We start from the raw sequence: 18,523 nt of genomic DNA, 5'->3' as shown, positions 1-18,523 counted from the left end.
CAGAATCGGAAACAGGCTCCAGGCTCTGAGCCATCAGCCCAGAGCCTGACGCGGGGCTTGAACTCACGGACCGCGAGATCGTGACCTGGCTGAAGTCGGACGCTTAACCGACTGCGCCACCCAGGCGCCCCAAGATCTATACTTTTAAAAATCTCCTGAGAATTGAGTGATTCCAAATTTTTTGGAGTCCTAAATTTTTACTGGCATACATTCCATTTTTTGCAATTATCCCACACTCTAGCATGGCAGAGCAGCAAAAATCAATTTTATTTTGAGACTACTTTTCCTATCAATGCCCTGAAATGCTACAAAATCAGAACATGAATTATAAAAGTCAAGAAAACAATTCAAAAATGATTGTCACATGGAGAGAATATCTTCATACCATTTATCTCAGATGTTAATGGAAGCAGTAAAAACGTTTATTTTCTACAGAAAAATAGTAAAATGCTCTGAAAAAGTTACCACTAGTATCAATTTTAAATATATAATGATTTTGCTAAGTGAGTCCAAAATAATTGGTTCCTTATAAATAATCTTCTAAAAAGTTAGTAAATAAACTATTGCTGGTTTTTTAAAAATCTCTTTACCAGATTGAAAACAATTCTATCAGTGGTAACAATGAAATATTAGAAACACCCACGTTGTCATGAATGATTCAATCAAAGAATAATAAAGACATATATTGATTTTCAAATCAATATATGTCTTTGATATGAAATTAGTAGCAACAGGTGTACAATTTTGGAATATACCAAAACCACTGTATTACACATTTTTAGAGGATAAATAATTATGGTATGTGAACTACATCTCAATTTAAAAATCAATTTTCAAAGTAAATTTTTATATCCTAAATATCAGTTGGTGTGTTTTCCAGAGTTCTTTTTCTATAAACACTTTATTCATTTGAAGCTAATGTCTAACTTGTGTACTCCAGTAATTCATGAGGAATGTTACATGGTTCATATTACCTTAATAGTCAAAGAAAGCAGAAATTTTAGACCCACGTTCTTTAACCCAAGTTCTGTAAGAGTATAATATGAAACCAAAGAGGCTAAAATCACATAGAAATATCCATAACTACATGAGCAAATGAACTTGTCCAGAGAAACTTGTATTTTATCACATATGAACCATAAAACAGAATACAGATTTTTCATTAAAAATTTCATTTAGAATATTTACATGGAAATTTAATTATGATTAAGTTAAAAGAGCATTAATAATATTAATAATATTCTTCTGGTATTTACCTGGTTCTGTCATCTGAGATTTCTGTATTAGAACATCTCTTATTTTCTCTACCCATAGGTAAAGAATACTTTCACCAATATTCTGTCTAAACAAAATTGAAGAGAAAACTTGGTTATTAAAAAAAATTCTTTCTCAAATTCAAGAAAATATGAACATATTTACAATCTAAGAAATTATATGCAATCTAGCTATGCCTTTTACAAAAGAATTTATAATAACATGAGATTTCCTAACATCTGTTAGCTAAGTATTGAATACAGATGTTCATATCAGTATTAACAATTTCAACAGGCTCCAAATTAACATTGCTTACTTAAAATAAGAGAAAAGCTGCAACCAGAGAGGGTAGAGAAAACTTCTGAACTTGAACTAGATGAAGTAGATAGATGTAAAGGGGATTCAGTTCCTGTTAGCAGATATAGTTTCAGTACTGATGTCACAGCTTGCTTTTTTTTTTAAGCTTTTTGAACAATTTCAAACCACTTATTTGGCACACTTGTTTGGTATAATGATTTCAGCAAAGAAGAATGCAAAGCATCAGAGGAACTCCCTCAGAGACCAAATTTAAAAGACTTAAAAGACAATTCAGGTAACAACTTTACAATCGCATTTTTTGACAAAATATTCTGTTGCCCAAATTGACTCATTTTGGTTCCAAATAATGTCTGACTGATTCAGATAAATTAAATCCAACTCAAAGGTCACTGAGAAAAAGAACATGGCATGGTTCATGTCCATAGAGTTATGTCAAATGATGACAACAGCAATAAAATAAAGGTCCCGGTGTCTACTCTTTAGGGAATGACATCAACTTTAGATAAATGTCCGTTACGTGTACTTAAAGTAATCCCCGTATTACTTGATAACAACACCTTACCTCCTTCCTCTGAAAGTCCCCCTTGAAACCACTATCTCTCTTCATCACTACTCATCAGTACCCACCAAAGGAAACTTTCAAAACAAGCAGAGAGAAGAAAATATTGTTTTCAAATAATTCTGTACCCTCAAATCTTCCCAATCTCACCCATAACTCCTTAGCACCAAACATTCCTCCCTGTGCTCTGGTAACTGGTGTCTATGATTCTAAGAGAGAGGAAAAGTCAACTGGGAAGGCTTTAAAATTTGGGGAATGTGGTTTGAATTTCTTTTAAACAATTCCCACTTCTATCGTCTCTTCTCAATAAATGATTCAGAGGTATAGACGCAGAAAGGTACGATGGATTGAGTATATACAAAGCCCAAAGTTCATTATATGTGTCAACACATTAAATGCTCACAATTATTTAATGAAGTATTATTTCCCCATTGTACAAATGAGAAAACAGACCTAGAGAAAACAGACTTGTCTAAAACAGTCTTAGAAGCAGTGAAGAACCCCAGAGACAGAATGTGAATGCAGACTGACTCCAAAACTCAGCTTGCTCACTGCATTTTGCTCTCCTATCAAGCAGCTATGATCCTAGGCAAGTAAGCCACTTGAACTCTGAGTCTGTTTCTTCATCTATAAAACAGAGACTTAGAGCATGTTATCTTACTTTACAGAAGCAGTTTCTCTTCAAGTGAACCTATCTTAATTCACTCAACATAACTACACCATGTCTACATGCTGGCCTGGGGAGATGGTAGTCAATGAGAAAACTGGGTCCCTTATATCAGTGTTTGTGATCCTTACAAATTTATGTTTTTGTATATAATTCTCTCCATCTCCTAATCTCATTCTATTGAATTTTTCACATCACCAAAAATAGTAATACCAGTATCTAGTGTTTAATGAACACCTACTATACAGAAGACATGGAGAAAACACTTTGTTACTTCACTAAATCTTTAAGCCACCTTCGAGGCAGGAAAATCATCCTGTGTATGAATCATACATTCACATTCAGATTTGTTGTTGGAGTGTTGTGAAAACACCTTGGAAGAATTTTCACGATTAATAAATAATTTTTCCAAATAATAAAGACAAAATTAAACCTTAACTCCAAATCTCCTCTCCTCCGGCCCACGGCTTCTTGCAGAAAAACGTACAACAGCACTTCTGCCCAACATCAGTTACCGAATGCTTCCTTTTTCCCTTGTATTTAACAAAACTTACTGAAATCCAACATACGGAAGTTGTAGTGGGTGTTTACAATTTCCTAAGGAAAATGACAATTACTCTTTCCCTTGTTCTATCACTAATGGTGTTTTGTTTGTTTTTGTTGTTGTTGTTATTGCTACATTTGTGTTTTCTCTTGTAAGAAGAAACTGTGTTTTCTCTTGTAAGAAGAAACTGTGTTTTCTCCTTGGTCCAAGATTTTAACTATCCACTAGGATTTGGTGGTTTTCAAACTCCTTCCTGTGTCTATCTGCCTTGCACGCCACCCACAACTGGTCCTGGAGGAGGTCTACGGAATCCTAAGGACTCTGATACAAAATTTTAAAAAACTACTTATTATAGGATGAGATGCTAAGCTTTTATTTATTAAATTAAATTATGGTAAAGTAGCTAAATAGAAAATGTCTAGAACAATATTTGTTTCAAATTGAATAAAAGACAAACTTGGACTAAAAGCTGGATTTTGTGAATAGCTATATTTAAATGACTATTAGCCCATCCAGAATGATCAAAACAAAGTCATGTTACTTGTGGCTCTGTTGTATCTTTAATTTTCTAATATTTATATTTGTTGATTTATGGACAAAGCCACTTGCTAAAATACACTACTAAGTTGTGTGACCTCAGACAAATCACACAATCTGAGTTTCTATTATCCCATTTTCAAAATGACAAAATTGGATGAGATGATTCTTTTAATAACAATAAAATTAAGGGTGGCTATCATATGCTTCTAAAGCACATTACACAGATTATGTCATTTAATCCTCACAACAGTAGTATTCTATTATCCTTATTTTACAGATGAGAAAACAGATTCAAAGAGGCCACATTATTTCCAAAACTGATTCTAGAAGCCTGGCCAAGACAGCCTTAATGCCAGCTTAGCTAAACTTGAGACTGGCAGAACTTCCTAACTATAGGCCCTGACCTCCCTTTTCTTAGTGCATTTTTGTTAGAAAAGTTGACATTATAAATTCTTTCTCTACTCCTTTGGGAGTATCCCAAAGGATTTAGGGAGAATCCTGTCAGTTTTATAGCCTAAGAGTGTCTTTCTCAAGGACCTGGCAGCCATCATTTTGAACTGTAATCATTAAGGAAGACAGCATCCCTTCTCCCGTCTTTATGGGAGGGGAGGAGCCTAACTTCTGATGAGCAACAATTAGCAAACACAGATGGCCTAATCATGAGAAACACATTTGCAAACTCAGGAAATAACTTACTGGGCTTACACAGCTCACTGATTAACCTTCCCTCAAATCCTTATCCCAGCCCTTACAAATTCTGTTGATAGGAATGCAAACTAGTGTACCCACTATGAAAAACAGTAGGCAGGTTCCTCAAAAAATTAAAAGCAGAACTACCCTACAATCCAGGAATCACACTACTGTGCATTTACTCAAAGAATACAAAAACACTAATTTGAAAGGATACATGCACCCCTATGTTTACTGTAGAATTATTTACAACAGCCAAACTAAGAAAGCAACACAAGTGTCCATCAATAGATGAAGGGATAAAGGAAATATGGTGTCTATGTATGTGTATACATACACATACATACAAACAATGGAATATTATTCAGCCATAGAAAAGGATGAAAACTTGCCATCTGCAACAAATGGATGGATCTAGGTAGCATAATGCTAAGCAAAATAAGTGATAGCAGAGAGAAACAAATACCATATGATTCTACTCATGTGGAATTAAAGAAACAAACAAAGGAAGAGAAATAAAAAAAAAACCAGACTCTTAACTTTAGAGAACAAACAGATGGTTACCATAGGGGAGGTGGGGGGGAGGGTGTGGGATGGGGTAAATTAAGTGAAGGGGATTAAGAACAGACTTATCTTGATGAACACTGAGTAATATATGGAACTGCTGAATCACTGTATTGTACATCTGAAACTAATATAACATTTCATGTTAACTACACTGGAATGAAAATTTTAAAAATTCTCCTGGCAAGAAAAACAAAAGCAAAAATAAACTACTGGGACTACATAAAATCAAAAGACTTCTACACATCAAAAGAAACAAATCAATAAAATTAAAGGTAATCTATGGAATGGGAGAAGATATTTGCAAATGACACATACAATAAAGGGTTAGTATCCAAAATATGTAAAGAACTTATAAAACTCAACACCCAAAAAACAAATAATCCAATTAAAAAATGGGCAAAACACATAGATATTTCTCCAGAGTAGACACCCAGATGGCGAATAGACACAGGTAAAGATGCTCTTCATCTCTTACCATCAGGGAAATGCAAATCAAAAGTACAATCAGATATTACCTCACACCTGTCAGAATGGCTAAAATCAACATGAGAAACAATAGGTGTTAGGGAGGATGTGGAGAAAAAAGAACCCTTGTGCACTGCTGGTGGGAATGCAAACTGGTACAGCCACTGTAGAAAACAGTATGGAGGTTCCTCAAAAAGTTAAAAATAGAACTATCCTATAATCCAGCAATCGAATTACTAGGTAGTTACCCAAAAAGTACAGAAACACTAATTCAAAGCAATATATGCACCCCTATGTTTATAGCAGCATTATTTACCATAGCCAGGATATGGAAGAAACCCAAGTGTCCATCCACTGATGAATGGATAAATAAGATGTGACATATATAAATATAAATATGTATAATGGAATATTACACAGCCATAGAAAAAGGATTGAAGTATTATGCTAAGTGAAATAAGTCAGAGAAAGACAAATACCATATGATTTCACTCATATGTGGAATTTAAACAAAACAAAAAGCAAAGGAGACAAAAAAAAAAAAAGAGAGAGAAATCAAGAAAGAGACTCTTAACTATAGAGAATAAGCAGATGATTACCAGAGGGGAGGTGGGTAGGGAGATGGGTGAAATAGGTGATGGGGATTAAGGAGGGCACTTGTCATGATGAGCACCAGCAATGTACGGAATTATGGTATCTTATATACATGAAACTAGTAACACTGTATGTTAACTCATTGGAATTAAAAACACAAAAAATTCTGCCTTTTGTTTCTGGAAGTTGAGGTCAGACTGAGCTCTGGCCTCTCTCCCCTACTGCAATAGTCTTGAACAATGTTTTCCTCACTCTTTTAGCTTTGTGGCAATTTGTGCTTTGATAAGCCTCGCCTTGTCTACGGCCATACCACCCTGAACACACCTGATCTCATCTGATAAGCCTCTCCTCCCAACTTTCAAATCTAAGACTACATGATAAATCAAAATGTGAGGGGCTGTGGGAAATTAAAATCATCATCTTGGATTTTAAATTAAATATTGTTAAAATGAACCATTGTAAATTTAAATACAGATATTCCCCCATTTTCCAAAAGTTTGTGTTATGCCACTGCACTTTTACAAAAGATCTACATTAGCTATTTTCACTAACCAAAAGAAACCTGAAGAGGATTTTCACTTTTACAAGAACTGCCATTACTGTACCAAATGTAGGTCTTTCATAAAGTGAAGCAGTGTAACTTGAACATTCAGAAAGTTGGGGATATTCTTTCTTTATGCCATTTTGAGAGGTTTAATAGGAATGCTCCACTTTTAGATGGTGGGGAAAAACCTGTACTACAAAAAAAAAAAAATGTTAATCCCTTTCCTTAAGGGATTACTCTTAAACAACATTTATTATTATATTCCAGGTATTTTTAAATCCATCATTCACCTTTTGCTTGATTAAAATAATTATTTTCACAGATTTAAAATACTCATATGCAAAATATTTCATCAAAAATAAGGTATGATAAGCAAATTAATCTACAAGTAACTAATCACCAAATCCTAGTCAATATTCTTTTTTTTAAAGAGTTTATTTATTTTGAAAGGGAGAGGGAGGGAGGGAGGCAGATGGGGGAGAGAAAGAGAGGGAAGGAGGGAGAGAAAAAGGGAGGGAGAGAGGGGGAGGAGGAGAGAGAGACAGTATCCCAAGTAGCCTCCATGCTGCCAGTACAGAGCCCAACATGGGGCTCAAACTCTTGAACCGTGACATAACGACCTGAGCCAAAACCAAGGGTTGGATGCTTAACCGACTGAGCCATCCAGGTGCCCCAGTCTATATTCTTAAGTATTCCTTTAACTGATCATTCTTCTCTATCCATTCTTGTTGCCTTCCTAAAAAGGCTTCCACCATCTCCCTCCTCCTCAAACTCTTCACAGCCCATCTCTCACACTGCAATACAAATCTGATTACATCACTACTCTGTGTAGAACACTTAGAGCCTACAACATAATGCCCACACTTCTTTCGCAACTTATGACTTCTTTATTCTTATCCTTACCTAATTTATATACCTGGCATCTTAAACTATTTGCTAAATTTTGAAGATGCCAGGTTGCTTCACACCTACATGATTTTGCTCATGCAGTCCCTTCTACCAGAAAACCTCTCCCCACTTGATTACCTGGCAAACACCATGCTCCAAGGTCTCCTTCACAATGGAACCCTTCTTTACAACTCTATCCACATGCCCAGAGATAGTCTGTTGCTAAAACCTCTTAAAAAAATGCTAGTACAGCACTTGGTCCAAACCTCTCAGTAATTACGTCATTATATCATACTGGTACACATTTATCTTCATTTTTAAATTCCAAACTCCTAACAAAGTACCAGCATATAGGAGATACTCAATAAATTCTTACGGGAAAAACTGTTAGTTTTCTGACTTCTGCTTTCCTACCTACGAGGAAACAAACCATGGCTCATCCTCTTGTCTAGGCAAAAATCACATTTTACATACAAAATGATGTTAATGTAAAAATCTTCATAGTGATATAATATTTAGAATATAATGAAACTATAAATATTAAAACTATATTCATACATTTACTAATTTTCAAAACTAATAATATTTTTCAATTTGCTGCCCCCTGCTGGATTTATGGAAAAATATTAAAGGCTGTCACAAAACTTTTTAAGAGTGTTTTAAAGAGTGCTCTTTTTAAAAAAATTTTTTTTAACGTTTATTTATTTTTGAGACAGAGAGAGACAGAGCATGAACGGGGGAGGGTCAGAGAGAGGGAGACACAGAATCTGAAACAGGCTCCAGGCTCTGAGCCATTAGCACAGAGCCCAACGCGGGGCTCGAACACACGGACCGCGAGATCATGACTTGAGCCGAAGTCGGCCACTCAACCGACTGAGCCACCCAGGCGCCCCAAGAGTGCTCTTTTTAAAAGAGTGTTTATTTTTCCTCACACCACCTGTGTGAAAACAATACCATTGGACTAGGATTATTCAAGCCCTTTTTAATAAGCAAGACAGTATAAACCACAATTCTATCTTTAGAACAAACTGCTTTATAATCTCTGACCTTTCCTAATTCCCAAATAGCTCAACTGAACCAGTTAGGGAGAACACCAAATTGTGTCCTATGGGAAGGGATCTATCTCTTAGTAAAAGAGGGGCTTTTGGATAGAAAAAAGGCAGATGGGAAGCCATTTCTGAGTACATGACATTATGGATAGGTAGGAGAAAAATCTAACTTACGAACATTAGTATGATAGAATCCAAATATGGGAAGGTTTTCAAGAAAGAGGTACTTCAACACCAGCATAAGTTACAGATGTCACGTAAGATAAGAACTAAAAAAATGACCACAAGATGTATAATTACAACATCACTGGTGAACAAATTTGCAGTATATTTATTCTACTCTAAGGGAGAAGATAAAATGGTAAATAAACATAAATAAAAGATTACAGAAACAAGTTTCTTGGGGGCGTAAAGTTGGAATGACCAGTAAGGTTAGAGAAAGTTATCAGAAAACATTTAATTGAGGAAATAAATAATACTTATATGCTGAGGAATATCTAAATAGAGTCATCCTTTGATATGTCCAGTTCTTGGTTACTTCCAGGGTCAAGTGTAAACCTGGGACTCAAGGAAGACCATACTTCTCCAGGAAGGAATGAGCAGAAGCAATTCCATAAAGACTTACACATTTTAATTAAATATTTTAGGAGGAAAAGGAACCTGGCCGAGATCCCAGGGATACACTGTACCAAAAAGGGTGGCCACCTAGAACATATAAGACAATCCTTACCAGTTTCTGGATTACAGTAAAACTGATTCTAAAACTTTGTTTATTTTACTAAATTAACATCTTACTAAAATTAATCCAAATCACAGTCATCTTCCCTGGACTACTGCATTAGCCTCCTAACGTATCTATTCTTGCTCCCTTCCAATCAGCTCTCCACACAGAAACAGATTGGTGTTTTCAAAGTCAGAATCTTATCAACGACATCACACCACTTGAAAACCTCTGCTTTCCACGGGTCTTAACAATAAAGACAACAATCCTTCACATGGCCTCCAAGACTGTGCATGACCTCCCCTGCCTACCTCACCAGGTCACTGTCCCAGCATCCTCCCTCCTCTCCCCTCCCCTCTCTTCCCCCTTCATACCACCAACTTTATGTCTTGACAAGCTCCTTGACACAGAGCCTTTGCACATGTTGTGCCATTCGCTAGTTATCTTCACTTCAGTAATTCAGCTCTGAAGTCAAGCCATCCTTGACTAGGTTATATCTTGTTTCAAATTCATTTAGTACTGCACATTAATATCTTTCTTTTACAGAACTTATCAGAGCTGCAGTTTTACCTTCATTTTACAATGTCATGAGTGATAGCTCTATCACTAAGTTCTAAATGCCATGAAAACAGAGACCATTTTTGTTTTTACTATGTGTACCTATGACCTAGTACAGTGCCTATCTTGTAGTATTTCTTGAATGAATGAAACAGTGAAGAATACAGTGTCAATAGACTCTCAGTTTTATGACCTAATACAAGATTCTGCTGTAACCAGTTTCATTCAACATAGCCTGTGAAAGTATTAAAACAAGAACTGTATCTTTGGGTTTACTTTCACAATCTGGTATTTTTACAGCTATTAGCTCTGAATCGTTACTGTTTTTTGTTTTTGTTTTATCTAAGTAGAAATCATATCAAGTGTATATATAAAATTATATAACCAGTCTTTCAAAGACTCTTCAAATGCATCCTTTATGTTAAGGGAAAGGCAGCTTAACAAAAACTTTAGAAAATGCCTTAACATATCAGCTGCAACAAAAGCCCACAATAAAATCACAAGTAGAATTTTTTTTAAATCATTTGCTACTTACATATATATTTCCTCAAGGCTATTTGATAAATCTGTACGTTCTTGTCCTTTAAGCCAAGGAGCACTAAGATTAAATAAAACACAATGAAGAAGACTATTCAAGGATTGTGTTTATATTTCAAACAGAAATTACTGATTAAATTACAAATTATTTGATAACTTTTAAAAATTACCTACTTTCATTAAAATGTTATATTGTACAAATCTATACAGCTCCAAAATGCTTTCATTGGCATTAACTTATTGTGTCCTCCCAGGAAACCTTGAGGAAGGCAATCCCAATATTATTCAATTAAAATATGGTTTAAAAAACAGAGGTGAGTTCATAGGATATCATGAACCTGTCTGGGTTTACGTAAATGGCAGAACAAGTTCGAGAATCCAAATTTCCAGATTCACAGTATCTGTGACACTGTTAGGAATTGCCAATTTTTTTTTTCTAAATAGTGTCTCAAAAACAACTTTAACAAATAGAGTGGTTGCCACGTGACTGCAAAAATATATATCAGCTTTTCCTGAAAAGGGCATTTATATTTATAGGCATTCTAAAATTATATCTCTCATTTTCAATAAATAAAAATTAACAGAACCATTATTATTATCAAATTTTATTTCTGTTTTAAAACACATACAAAAAATTATCCCACTGGTAGGTAAAAATTTTAATAATGACAATTTAATGGAATTCTCTTCACACAAGTTTATACATCTTAGGAGGTCAGATGGACAAAGCTGATCAAAGATCATTTGCAATCAACAGGTCATGACTAAGATTAAGCTTAGGCTGCTAAGAAGATGGTTCCTCCACAACAAGGGGCAGGGAGAAGCACCAGAAGCACCAAGCATGGGTAATTCCCAGAGGGCAAGCAGTCTTAGGCAGAGGCATGCCAAGGAACTATGGCTAGGTTAGCAGAACCAGATTAGGAGAAACTAAACCACCAGTTTGTCTAAAGAGAAAGATTTCTCTATCTCTAAATACAATTCAGTAGCTATTTTATCCCTATGAACGCTGTGATTCTCTTTTATACTAAATACATTCTGCAATGTGTTTTTTATATAATTTAAATTTTTTTATTTAAATGCTGTATACAAAGTCCAAAAGGTGTTCTTTTCAAGTACTTTTTTATTTTTTTAAAAATGTTTATGTATTTTTATTTTTGAGAGAGAGACAGTGTGAGCAGGGGAGGGGCAGAGAAAGAGAAAGACACACATACACAATCTGAGCTGTTAGCACAGAGCCTGACACGGCGCTCAAACCCACGAATCATGAGATCATGACCTGAGCCAAAGTCGGATGCTTAACCAACTGAGCCACCCAGACACCCCCAAATAAACTTTTAAAACAGGGGTGCCTGGATCGCTCAGTTGGTTAAGCAACAGACTTTGGCTCAGGTCAGAATCTCAAGGCTTGTGGGTTTGAGCCCCACATCCGGCTCTGTGCTGACAGCTCAGGGCCAGGAGCCTGCTTCAGATTCTGTGTCTCCCTTTCTCTCTGCCCCTCCCTTGCTCACACTCTGTCTCTCTCTCTCAAAAATGAATAAACATTACCAAAAAGAAAGTTTCTTTATTGTGAGAGAGAGAGCATGCAACCATGAGCAGGGGGAGTGGGAGAGGGAGAGAGAGACTCATAAGCAGGCTCTGTGCTGCCAGCACAGAGCCCAACAGCCCACGAACTGTGGGATCATGACCAGAGCCGAAATCAAGAGTCAGAAGCTTAACCAACTGAACCACCCAGGTGCCCCCAAAAGGTGTTCTTAACTTCCATATGTATTTTCCTAAGAAAGGTATTTTATATAAACACAAAGCACAATATAGAGAAATAATCTTTAAAAAGTATAATCTTTTTGTAAGAATATAAACATAAAAATATAGCTTACTTCAGTTGATAAATAGGTGGAGCTGTACCTGGGTATTCATTTGGTAGCATCACCTGTAAAGCAGTTTAAAAATAAATCTGTTTATACTTCATCATGACTCAAAATTAACAATATTTATAAAGCTAGTCACTGGACAAATTTCCTACTTGCCAAACTAAAATCAAAACAGTTATTTTGTTCAATCTCAGGAGAGAAATGCCTCCTCATATTTATACTTAAAGTATGTTGTTAATGATAATGCCAATTTTTAAGGAGCACATTATTTACAGAGAAGGTATACAAGCAATAAAAGTTAGGAAATAAGAGTGGGGAAGACAAAGATGAAAGGAAAACTGAAATAGGGGCATTAAACCCTAACCTCAAGTGAAAAGGGTGGCACTATAGCATGTTCCAGGTATTTTTCTGAAGAAATATTAAAAAAAGAATCCTATTAAATACTGGTAAACACATTAAATAACTAACCCTTGACAGAGACCCATACACCTTTGTTCCCAGATCAGTGTTGTTATAAAAACAAACACTGACAAAAACCTTTATGTTGAAAATACAGGCAGTCACCAAAGAATAAGCATTAATACAGAAAGCTATACTGATCTTGTCATTTTTTTATCTTAACCACACTGATTCTCAGTTAATAAAGAAACAAGTATCTGTTTTATAAAGCCTTTTAAATTACTAACCTATTCTTCCTCTTAAAGGTTAGCCATCCTTCCAGGTTTAAACCCTCTCCTATTAAATGGACAGAACAATGAAAGGAAGTGAAACTCAAGTCTGTCAAAGGTATATTAAGAATATCTAATTAAAATAACTGGGATAGGAAAGATTGAGACTATCAGTTAAAGCATGTCTTGAGTGATCAGAGATTTCATTACCCTGGTGCTTAGATACTCAATTGTTAACAAAAGCTAACAAGAAAACAGACAATTCAGAAGTCACACAACAGTCATTTAGAGGAATACAGTATTAGTCAATCATACAGTTACTGTTGTAACTGGAAAATGGCTACAGAGAAGGAGGGAAAAATACCTGCAAGCAAAGTGTCCACTTGGGGTCATCTATATCGTCGCTAATTCTAATACAAAATATTTTGGCACAGTCATCAATGACACACCATTCCTCGCCATAGATAGCTGCCATTGCTTCAATTTCCTCATTCTGTAAGAAGTTGATGGGAGGAAAAAAAGTCAACGAATGTACATGCCCTAAAAGCCTGAATTTTCCTTCCTCTTATAAAGTATTTTTATTTAACATTACTAGCCTTTATAAAGGATCCCTGAAGGAACACTGCCAAAAGGTCTTAGCAGCAGGTCACCATGTTCTACTCTGTAAGTGGTTGCCAGACAAGGACTAGGACCAGCCTTGCTGCAACATCACTGGGTTTTTGGCCACTAGTGAGCCAAGATATATACAATACCCTACAGCATGATTTACAAGTGGGAAGATGAACACACATCCTCTGCTTCACCTTTTCTTAGGTACCACGTAATCCTCACTCCCACTCCCCAGTATCCTTGCTATATACTAGCCATATATTCCTACTTAATATCTCCATTGTTTCTTTTGGATTTAGGCACAGGTATGGGTGGTTGTTTCATTGTTTTTTTTGGTAATCGTATCCTAAAAACATTTCGGAAATTATTCTTTGGTTTGGGGTTAAAAAAGAAAAATAACAGGATCTAAAGGTGAAAAGGGGAAGCAAAGTATGCAACCTTGTATGCATCTCATTTTGGCCTCACAGCCCAGATGGAAAAGCTTTTAAGAGTACCCACGTGAGCCACGCACTAGGGAAAGCTCACTATCAAGAGGAGTAAGATCCAGCGGGCCCTCAAGGAACTCCAGGGTTTGTGTTATTATTGCCCATTTTGCAAAGGCAGAAACTGGAGATAAGTGGCTTGTCCAAGGTGACCCGGCGGCGACAGGGAAGAAAGCAGAACCCGGATTTCTGTCGCCGGCCCGGAGCTGCTCCGTCGCGTGCTGATGGTTGACGACGACACCGTCGGAGGCAGGCCGAGCCCGCCGACGCCCGGGAGCGGCTGGCCGGAGGGCGATCGGCGGAGAACGGGCGCCAAGAGAATGGAACGCGGTGCAGCAAACGGCGCACCTGGAGGCCCGGACGGTGCCGGCGGGAATGGGGGCGGCCCCGGGCAGAGGGCCTCTAGGCGGAGGAGGCCCGGGACGGCGAGGCGAGGCCGAGCCGAGCCTGGAGGTCGGCGCCCCGGCGGGCCCTCACCTGCCTCTGGTCGCTCCCTGCGTCCCCCTCAGCCATGTGGCCCCGGGAGCAGCCAGGCGGCCGCCGCCGGCCCAGGTCCGGAGTGCGGGGGCGGGGCGCTGCGGCGGCGAGCGGAGGACCGGCTGCAGCGAGGCCGACCCGGAACCGCAACCCGGGGCGCGCCGCGCAGCCCGCATCTGCTTCCGGGTTGTGGGCCAGGTGATGTGAGGGGCTCTCCGCACCCGAGGTTCGTCTCACTGGCCCTGTGCCCGCCTTCTTTCTGCCCCTTAGCGGCGCCCGGGGAAGCCGTCCCGCTAGAGAGACGGCTGGAGGGCTTCTGGGCTCCGTGTCCTGGAAACGCCGGGGCTGGGGGCTTCAGGTGGCCCACTGCGGCCCCGGTATACCCCGGAGTCCCCGGGAAACGTTGGGGCGTCGGGCTTACCGCCACGGCCCAGGGAGGAATTCGACCGCAGTCTACAGCCCAGACTCGTCTTTGCATTTCCAGGCAGGGGTTGTTTTGTTTTGTTTTGTTTTCTGGATTTTTAAAAACGTGTTTTAAGGTATTTTGTTTAATTGATTTTCCAAAAACAAGCGAGGAGAGAGCAGGCGGCATTTCGAAAGCGTGCAGGAAAACTTACCACCCAACTGTTGTATTGTGATAGCTTTTTGGGGTTTTGTTGGTTGGTTGGTTGGTTGTTTTGGCGTTCTTGGACATTTTGCCTAAAAGCTCCTTTTGTACAAGACACTAGTTATGCCAGCCAATGTAATGGTCATTGTTTCATTACCCAAAACATTTGCATCAATTTGCTTCAGTTAGTCTCCACTCCACCCCACCCCTCCAACACCTACTTTGCAATACATTGGTTGTGAATTATATGGCTATCGTAATCAAGGCACATAATATCTTATTCAACTGGGATTTTGTCTCTCTTCACTTTCTTCACACGCACAGACAAAACCTCAAAATATGACATCCTTCCTCTCTTTTGTCTTAATTATGGGCGTGTTTTAATTACCCCATAAAACTTATCTAAGAGTGCACCACTTAAGTACTTGTAAAGAAGTCTGCTTAAATTACTTTGAGAGGATCTTACTGAGCCTTGTGGATTTATTAATTCAGATATTTATTAGGCTCTTGTGCTAAGCTTTACAGATGCATTTTCAGACATAATGCATTGCCTTTAAGGAGCTAAGAGGAGGAGCAACAAAAGTAATTAAGATTAAAATGGACTAGAATTGTGTCCTGTTGTGTTAGTAGCACCAAAAAAGGCCGTCCAACCAATGTGTGTTTTAAGAGAGAGACAGAGCTCAAGTGCGCGGGGAGGGGGTTGTCGGGAGTCAGAGAGAGAGTGGGAGACACAGAATCCCAGGCAGGCTTCAGACTCTAAGCTGTCAGCACAGAGCCCAACCCAGGGCTGGAACCCACAAACTGCGAGACCATGACCTGAGTCAAAGTGGGAGACTTAACCAACTGAGTCACCCAGATATCCCCGCCCATCCAAATTTTACCGGGCTTCTTGTTCCAGAGAATGCTTGCACTGACTTATAGAAGAACAGGTAGAGGTTAGCTAATTGAAGAAGGGGAGGGTAGTTGTTTCAGATGGTGAGAAAAATACTGGCAGAAAAATTGTGGCCCGTGTAAGAAATTTCATGCAGTTCATTGCCTCTGACATCATAGCTGTTAACCTCCTCTTGTCACATGGCTTGCATGTGGCTTTCTGATGTCTCCATAAGTTTGCAGCTGTGCATTCATTTTGGTTCCAAGAGAGTGCTTGGAGGGCTTTAGCCCTCAGTAATGTCGATCACATTTCCTCCCTCTATTTGGTTTGGACAGTGTGTTTTTCTTCATCTTGAGCTAAAACAGTTTCTAGCTCCTCCTTCCAACCAAGTTGGGCCCCAAAGTCCATGGTACTGCCAGTTTATCATGGTATTTCTCTACTAGGCAAGGATTTGCCTGAAGTGCTATGGGGTTTGGCCACCATGCATCTCCAGGTTGCTTGAAACTTTCTGCAGTTAGCATCCTAATACTACCTAGATGTCCATCTATTGTTAAACAGCTTTCTTCCTTCACTCTGAACTCTTCCTTCATTGATCTCTTCACATTTCTTACAGCTTCTATTGCATAAAATAGTGATTTTCACAGTTAAAAAAAAAAAGCCATGGGGGGGGACTGGGTGGCTCAGTTGGTAAGTCAAGCATCTGGCTGTTGATTTTGACTTAGGTCATGATCTCACAGTTTGTGAGTTTGAGCCCCACATCAGGCTCCATGCTGATAACAGAGCCTGCTTGGGATTCTCTCTCTACTGCTCTCCCCTTCTCGTGTTCTCTCTCTCTCTCAAAATAAATAAATTAAAAAAAAAAAAACAAAACATAGAATCCTTCCTTCAGTGAAAGCTTATGTAAAACAGATTAGATCGTTCTGGCTGAAATAGTGGTGATGGGCCTGAAGTCCAAATTACCAACAACCTTCCCTCCCCCCCCACAGAGGCCCCTCAAAGACTTTAAGCCCAAATTTGAAAACTACCATGTTAAAATATAACAAAACAATGCACAGCACAACTTAACAGTCTAAACAAAGCACACTATATGCAGTTTATTTTACATAATACCTCTTTTCTTACCATATATCACAGAAGCCCAGTTTATTTTACCTTCTACAGATTACACCCATGATTTTCTATTACAGTTGACACTTGCACAACATGGGTTTGAACTGCAGGGGTCCACTTACATGTGGACTTTTTTGGACAAATACAATACTGTAAATGTTTTTTTCATGATTTTCTTAATATTTTCTGTAGCTTATTTCAGTGTAAGACTACAGTATGTAATGCATTTACGAAATATGTTATTGACTGTTTATGTTATCGGTAAGACTTCCTGTCAACAGTAGGCTATTAGGAGTTAAGTTTTTGGGAAGTCAAGTTACATGTGGATTTTTTACTGCACAGGGGTTTGACATCCCTAACCCCCACATTGTTTAAGGTCAGCCGTAATTCCTATTTCTTCTTAGCTAGAGCCTTTAATTTTTCTTTTGAGCTCAGATTCTGAACAGAAATCATTCTTTGCTAAAAGGAACAAAACAAAACCCTCTCTAATGCACTGAATGCTTATGTGTCAGATACAGAGAACCCCAAACTTAGACATGCAAAGAGCACTTTGGAAGAGAAGGGAAGAAATAGTTACTGAAGTAACAAGTGTAGCAAACAACCAACCTGTTTTGTAAAACACCTTGGGAAAAAAAGCAAAACTTTATTGACAACTTAGTTGAAAAGATTTTACCTAACATGAACTTTGAGCAGTTGCCTAAGCAGAGACTGAGAATGGTTTGCAGACAGTAACATAGATTTGGATCCAAGAGGGGTCTCTAAGCCAGATTCTTCTGATTTCCATATCATTTACCCAAAATGTTGGTTACTGGATGTCTTCTTCAAACTCAGTATGTTCAAAACCAAACTCAGTTATCTTTCTCCCTAAACCTCTTGTCATCCTCCTGTCTTCCCCAGTTCAGGAATTGGCAACCGCTGCACCTCTGGGTCGATAATTAATTGCCCAAGCATGAGCCCTGGGAGACATGCTGCACCCCTGTCTTTCACTGCTTTCACACCCAAACAGCAAGTTTGATGATTTGGATTCCTGTATCCTTTGTGTTCCTCATATCCTCCTCCCTTTTCTTTTGGATTCCATCTGGACGCTCTTCAAGTTATCCTCCTCACATCTGCCAGAGTAATCATTCACAATGTTAGAGTCTGATCATGTCTTTTTTCTTCCTTGAAATCCTTCACTTGCTGCCCATAGCTTTTGTGATGATGCTTCAGCACCTTAACACACAAGGAATGTTCATGGTGACTTCTCTATGTCCCACTTTTCTAGTGAGACCAAACTAACTTATTTAAGCTTCCTTTGATGAAAGAATTACATGGCTTAAAAAAAAAGTATGAAAAC

General features: G+C 38.3%; 2 protein-coding genes across 7 annotated transcripts in view; one reads left to right on the top strand and one right to left on the bottom strand.

Moving 5' to 3' along the window:
- The window catches only part of IMPACT (impact RWD domain protein), a 31,633-nt gene extending 16,876 nt beyond the window's left edge, over window positions 1-14,757 (bottom strand). For 3 of the 6 annotated variants that reach the window (XM_053206308.1, XM_053206307.1, XM_027068668.2), the window contains exons 1-5: window positions 14,600-14,757; window positions 13,396-13,524; window positions 12,370-12,422; window positions 10,494-10,556; window positions 1,257-1,342 (exon numbers count right to left, since the gene is read on the bottom strand). In XM_053206308.1, the coding sequence (XP_053062283.1) occupies window positions 1,257-1,342; window positions 10,494-10,556; window positions 12,370-12,422; window positions 13,396-13,524; window positions 14,600-14,635 (367 nt within the window). In that variant the 5' untranslated portion in view covers window positions 14,636-14,757. The other 3 variants (XM_053206309.1, XM_053206310.1, XM_053206311.1) reach the window with 3 other exon arrangements.
- Window positions 14,758-14,818: 61 nt separating this feature from the next.
- Window positions 14,819-18,523, top strand: part of OSBPL1A (oxysterol binding protein like 1A) — a 266,965-nt gene continuing 263,260 nt past the window's right edge. Inside the window, exon 1 of the mRNA XM_053206295.1 lies at window positions 14,819-15,083. The gene's annotated coding sequence lies outside the window, so the exon portion shown is untranslated. The remainder of the gene's footprint in view (window positions 15,084-18,523) is intronic.

The sequence above is a fragment of the Acinonyx jubatus genome, chromosome D3 (genome assembly GCF_027475565.1).
Source record: "Acinonyx jubatus isolate Ajub_Pintada_27869175 chromosome D3, VMU_Ajub_asm_v1.0, whole genome shotgun sequence".
NCBI lineage: Eukaryota > Metazoa > Chordata > Mammalia > Carnivora > Felidae > Acinonyx > Acinonyx jubatus.
This window is presented reverse-complemented; position numbering and strand designations above follow the sequence as displayed.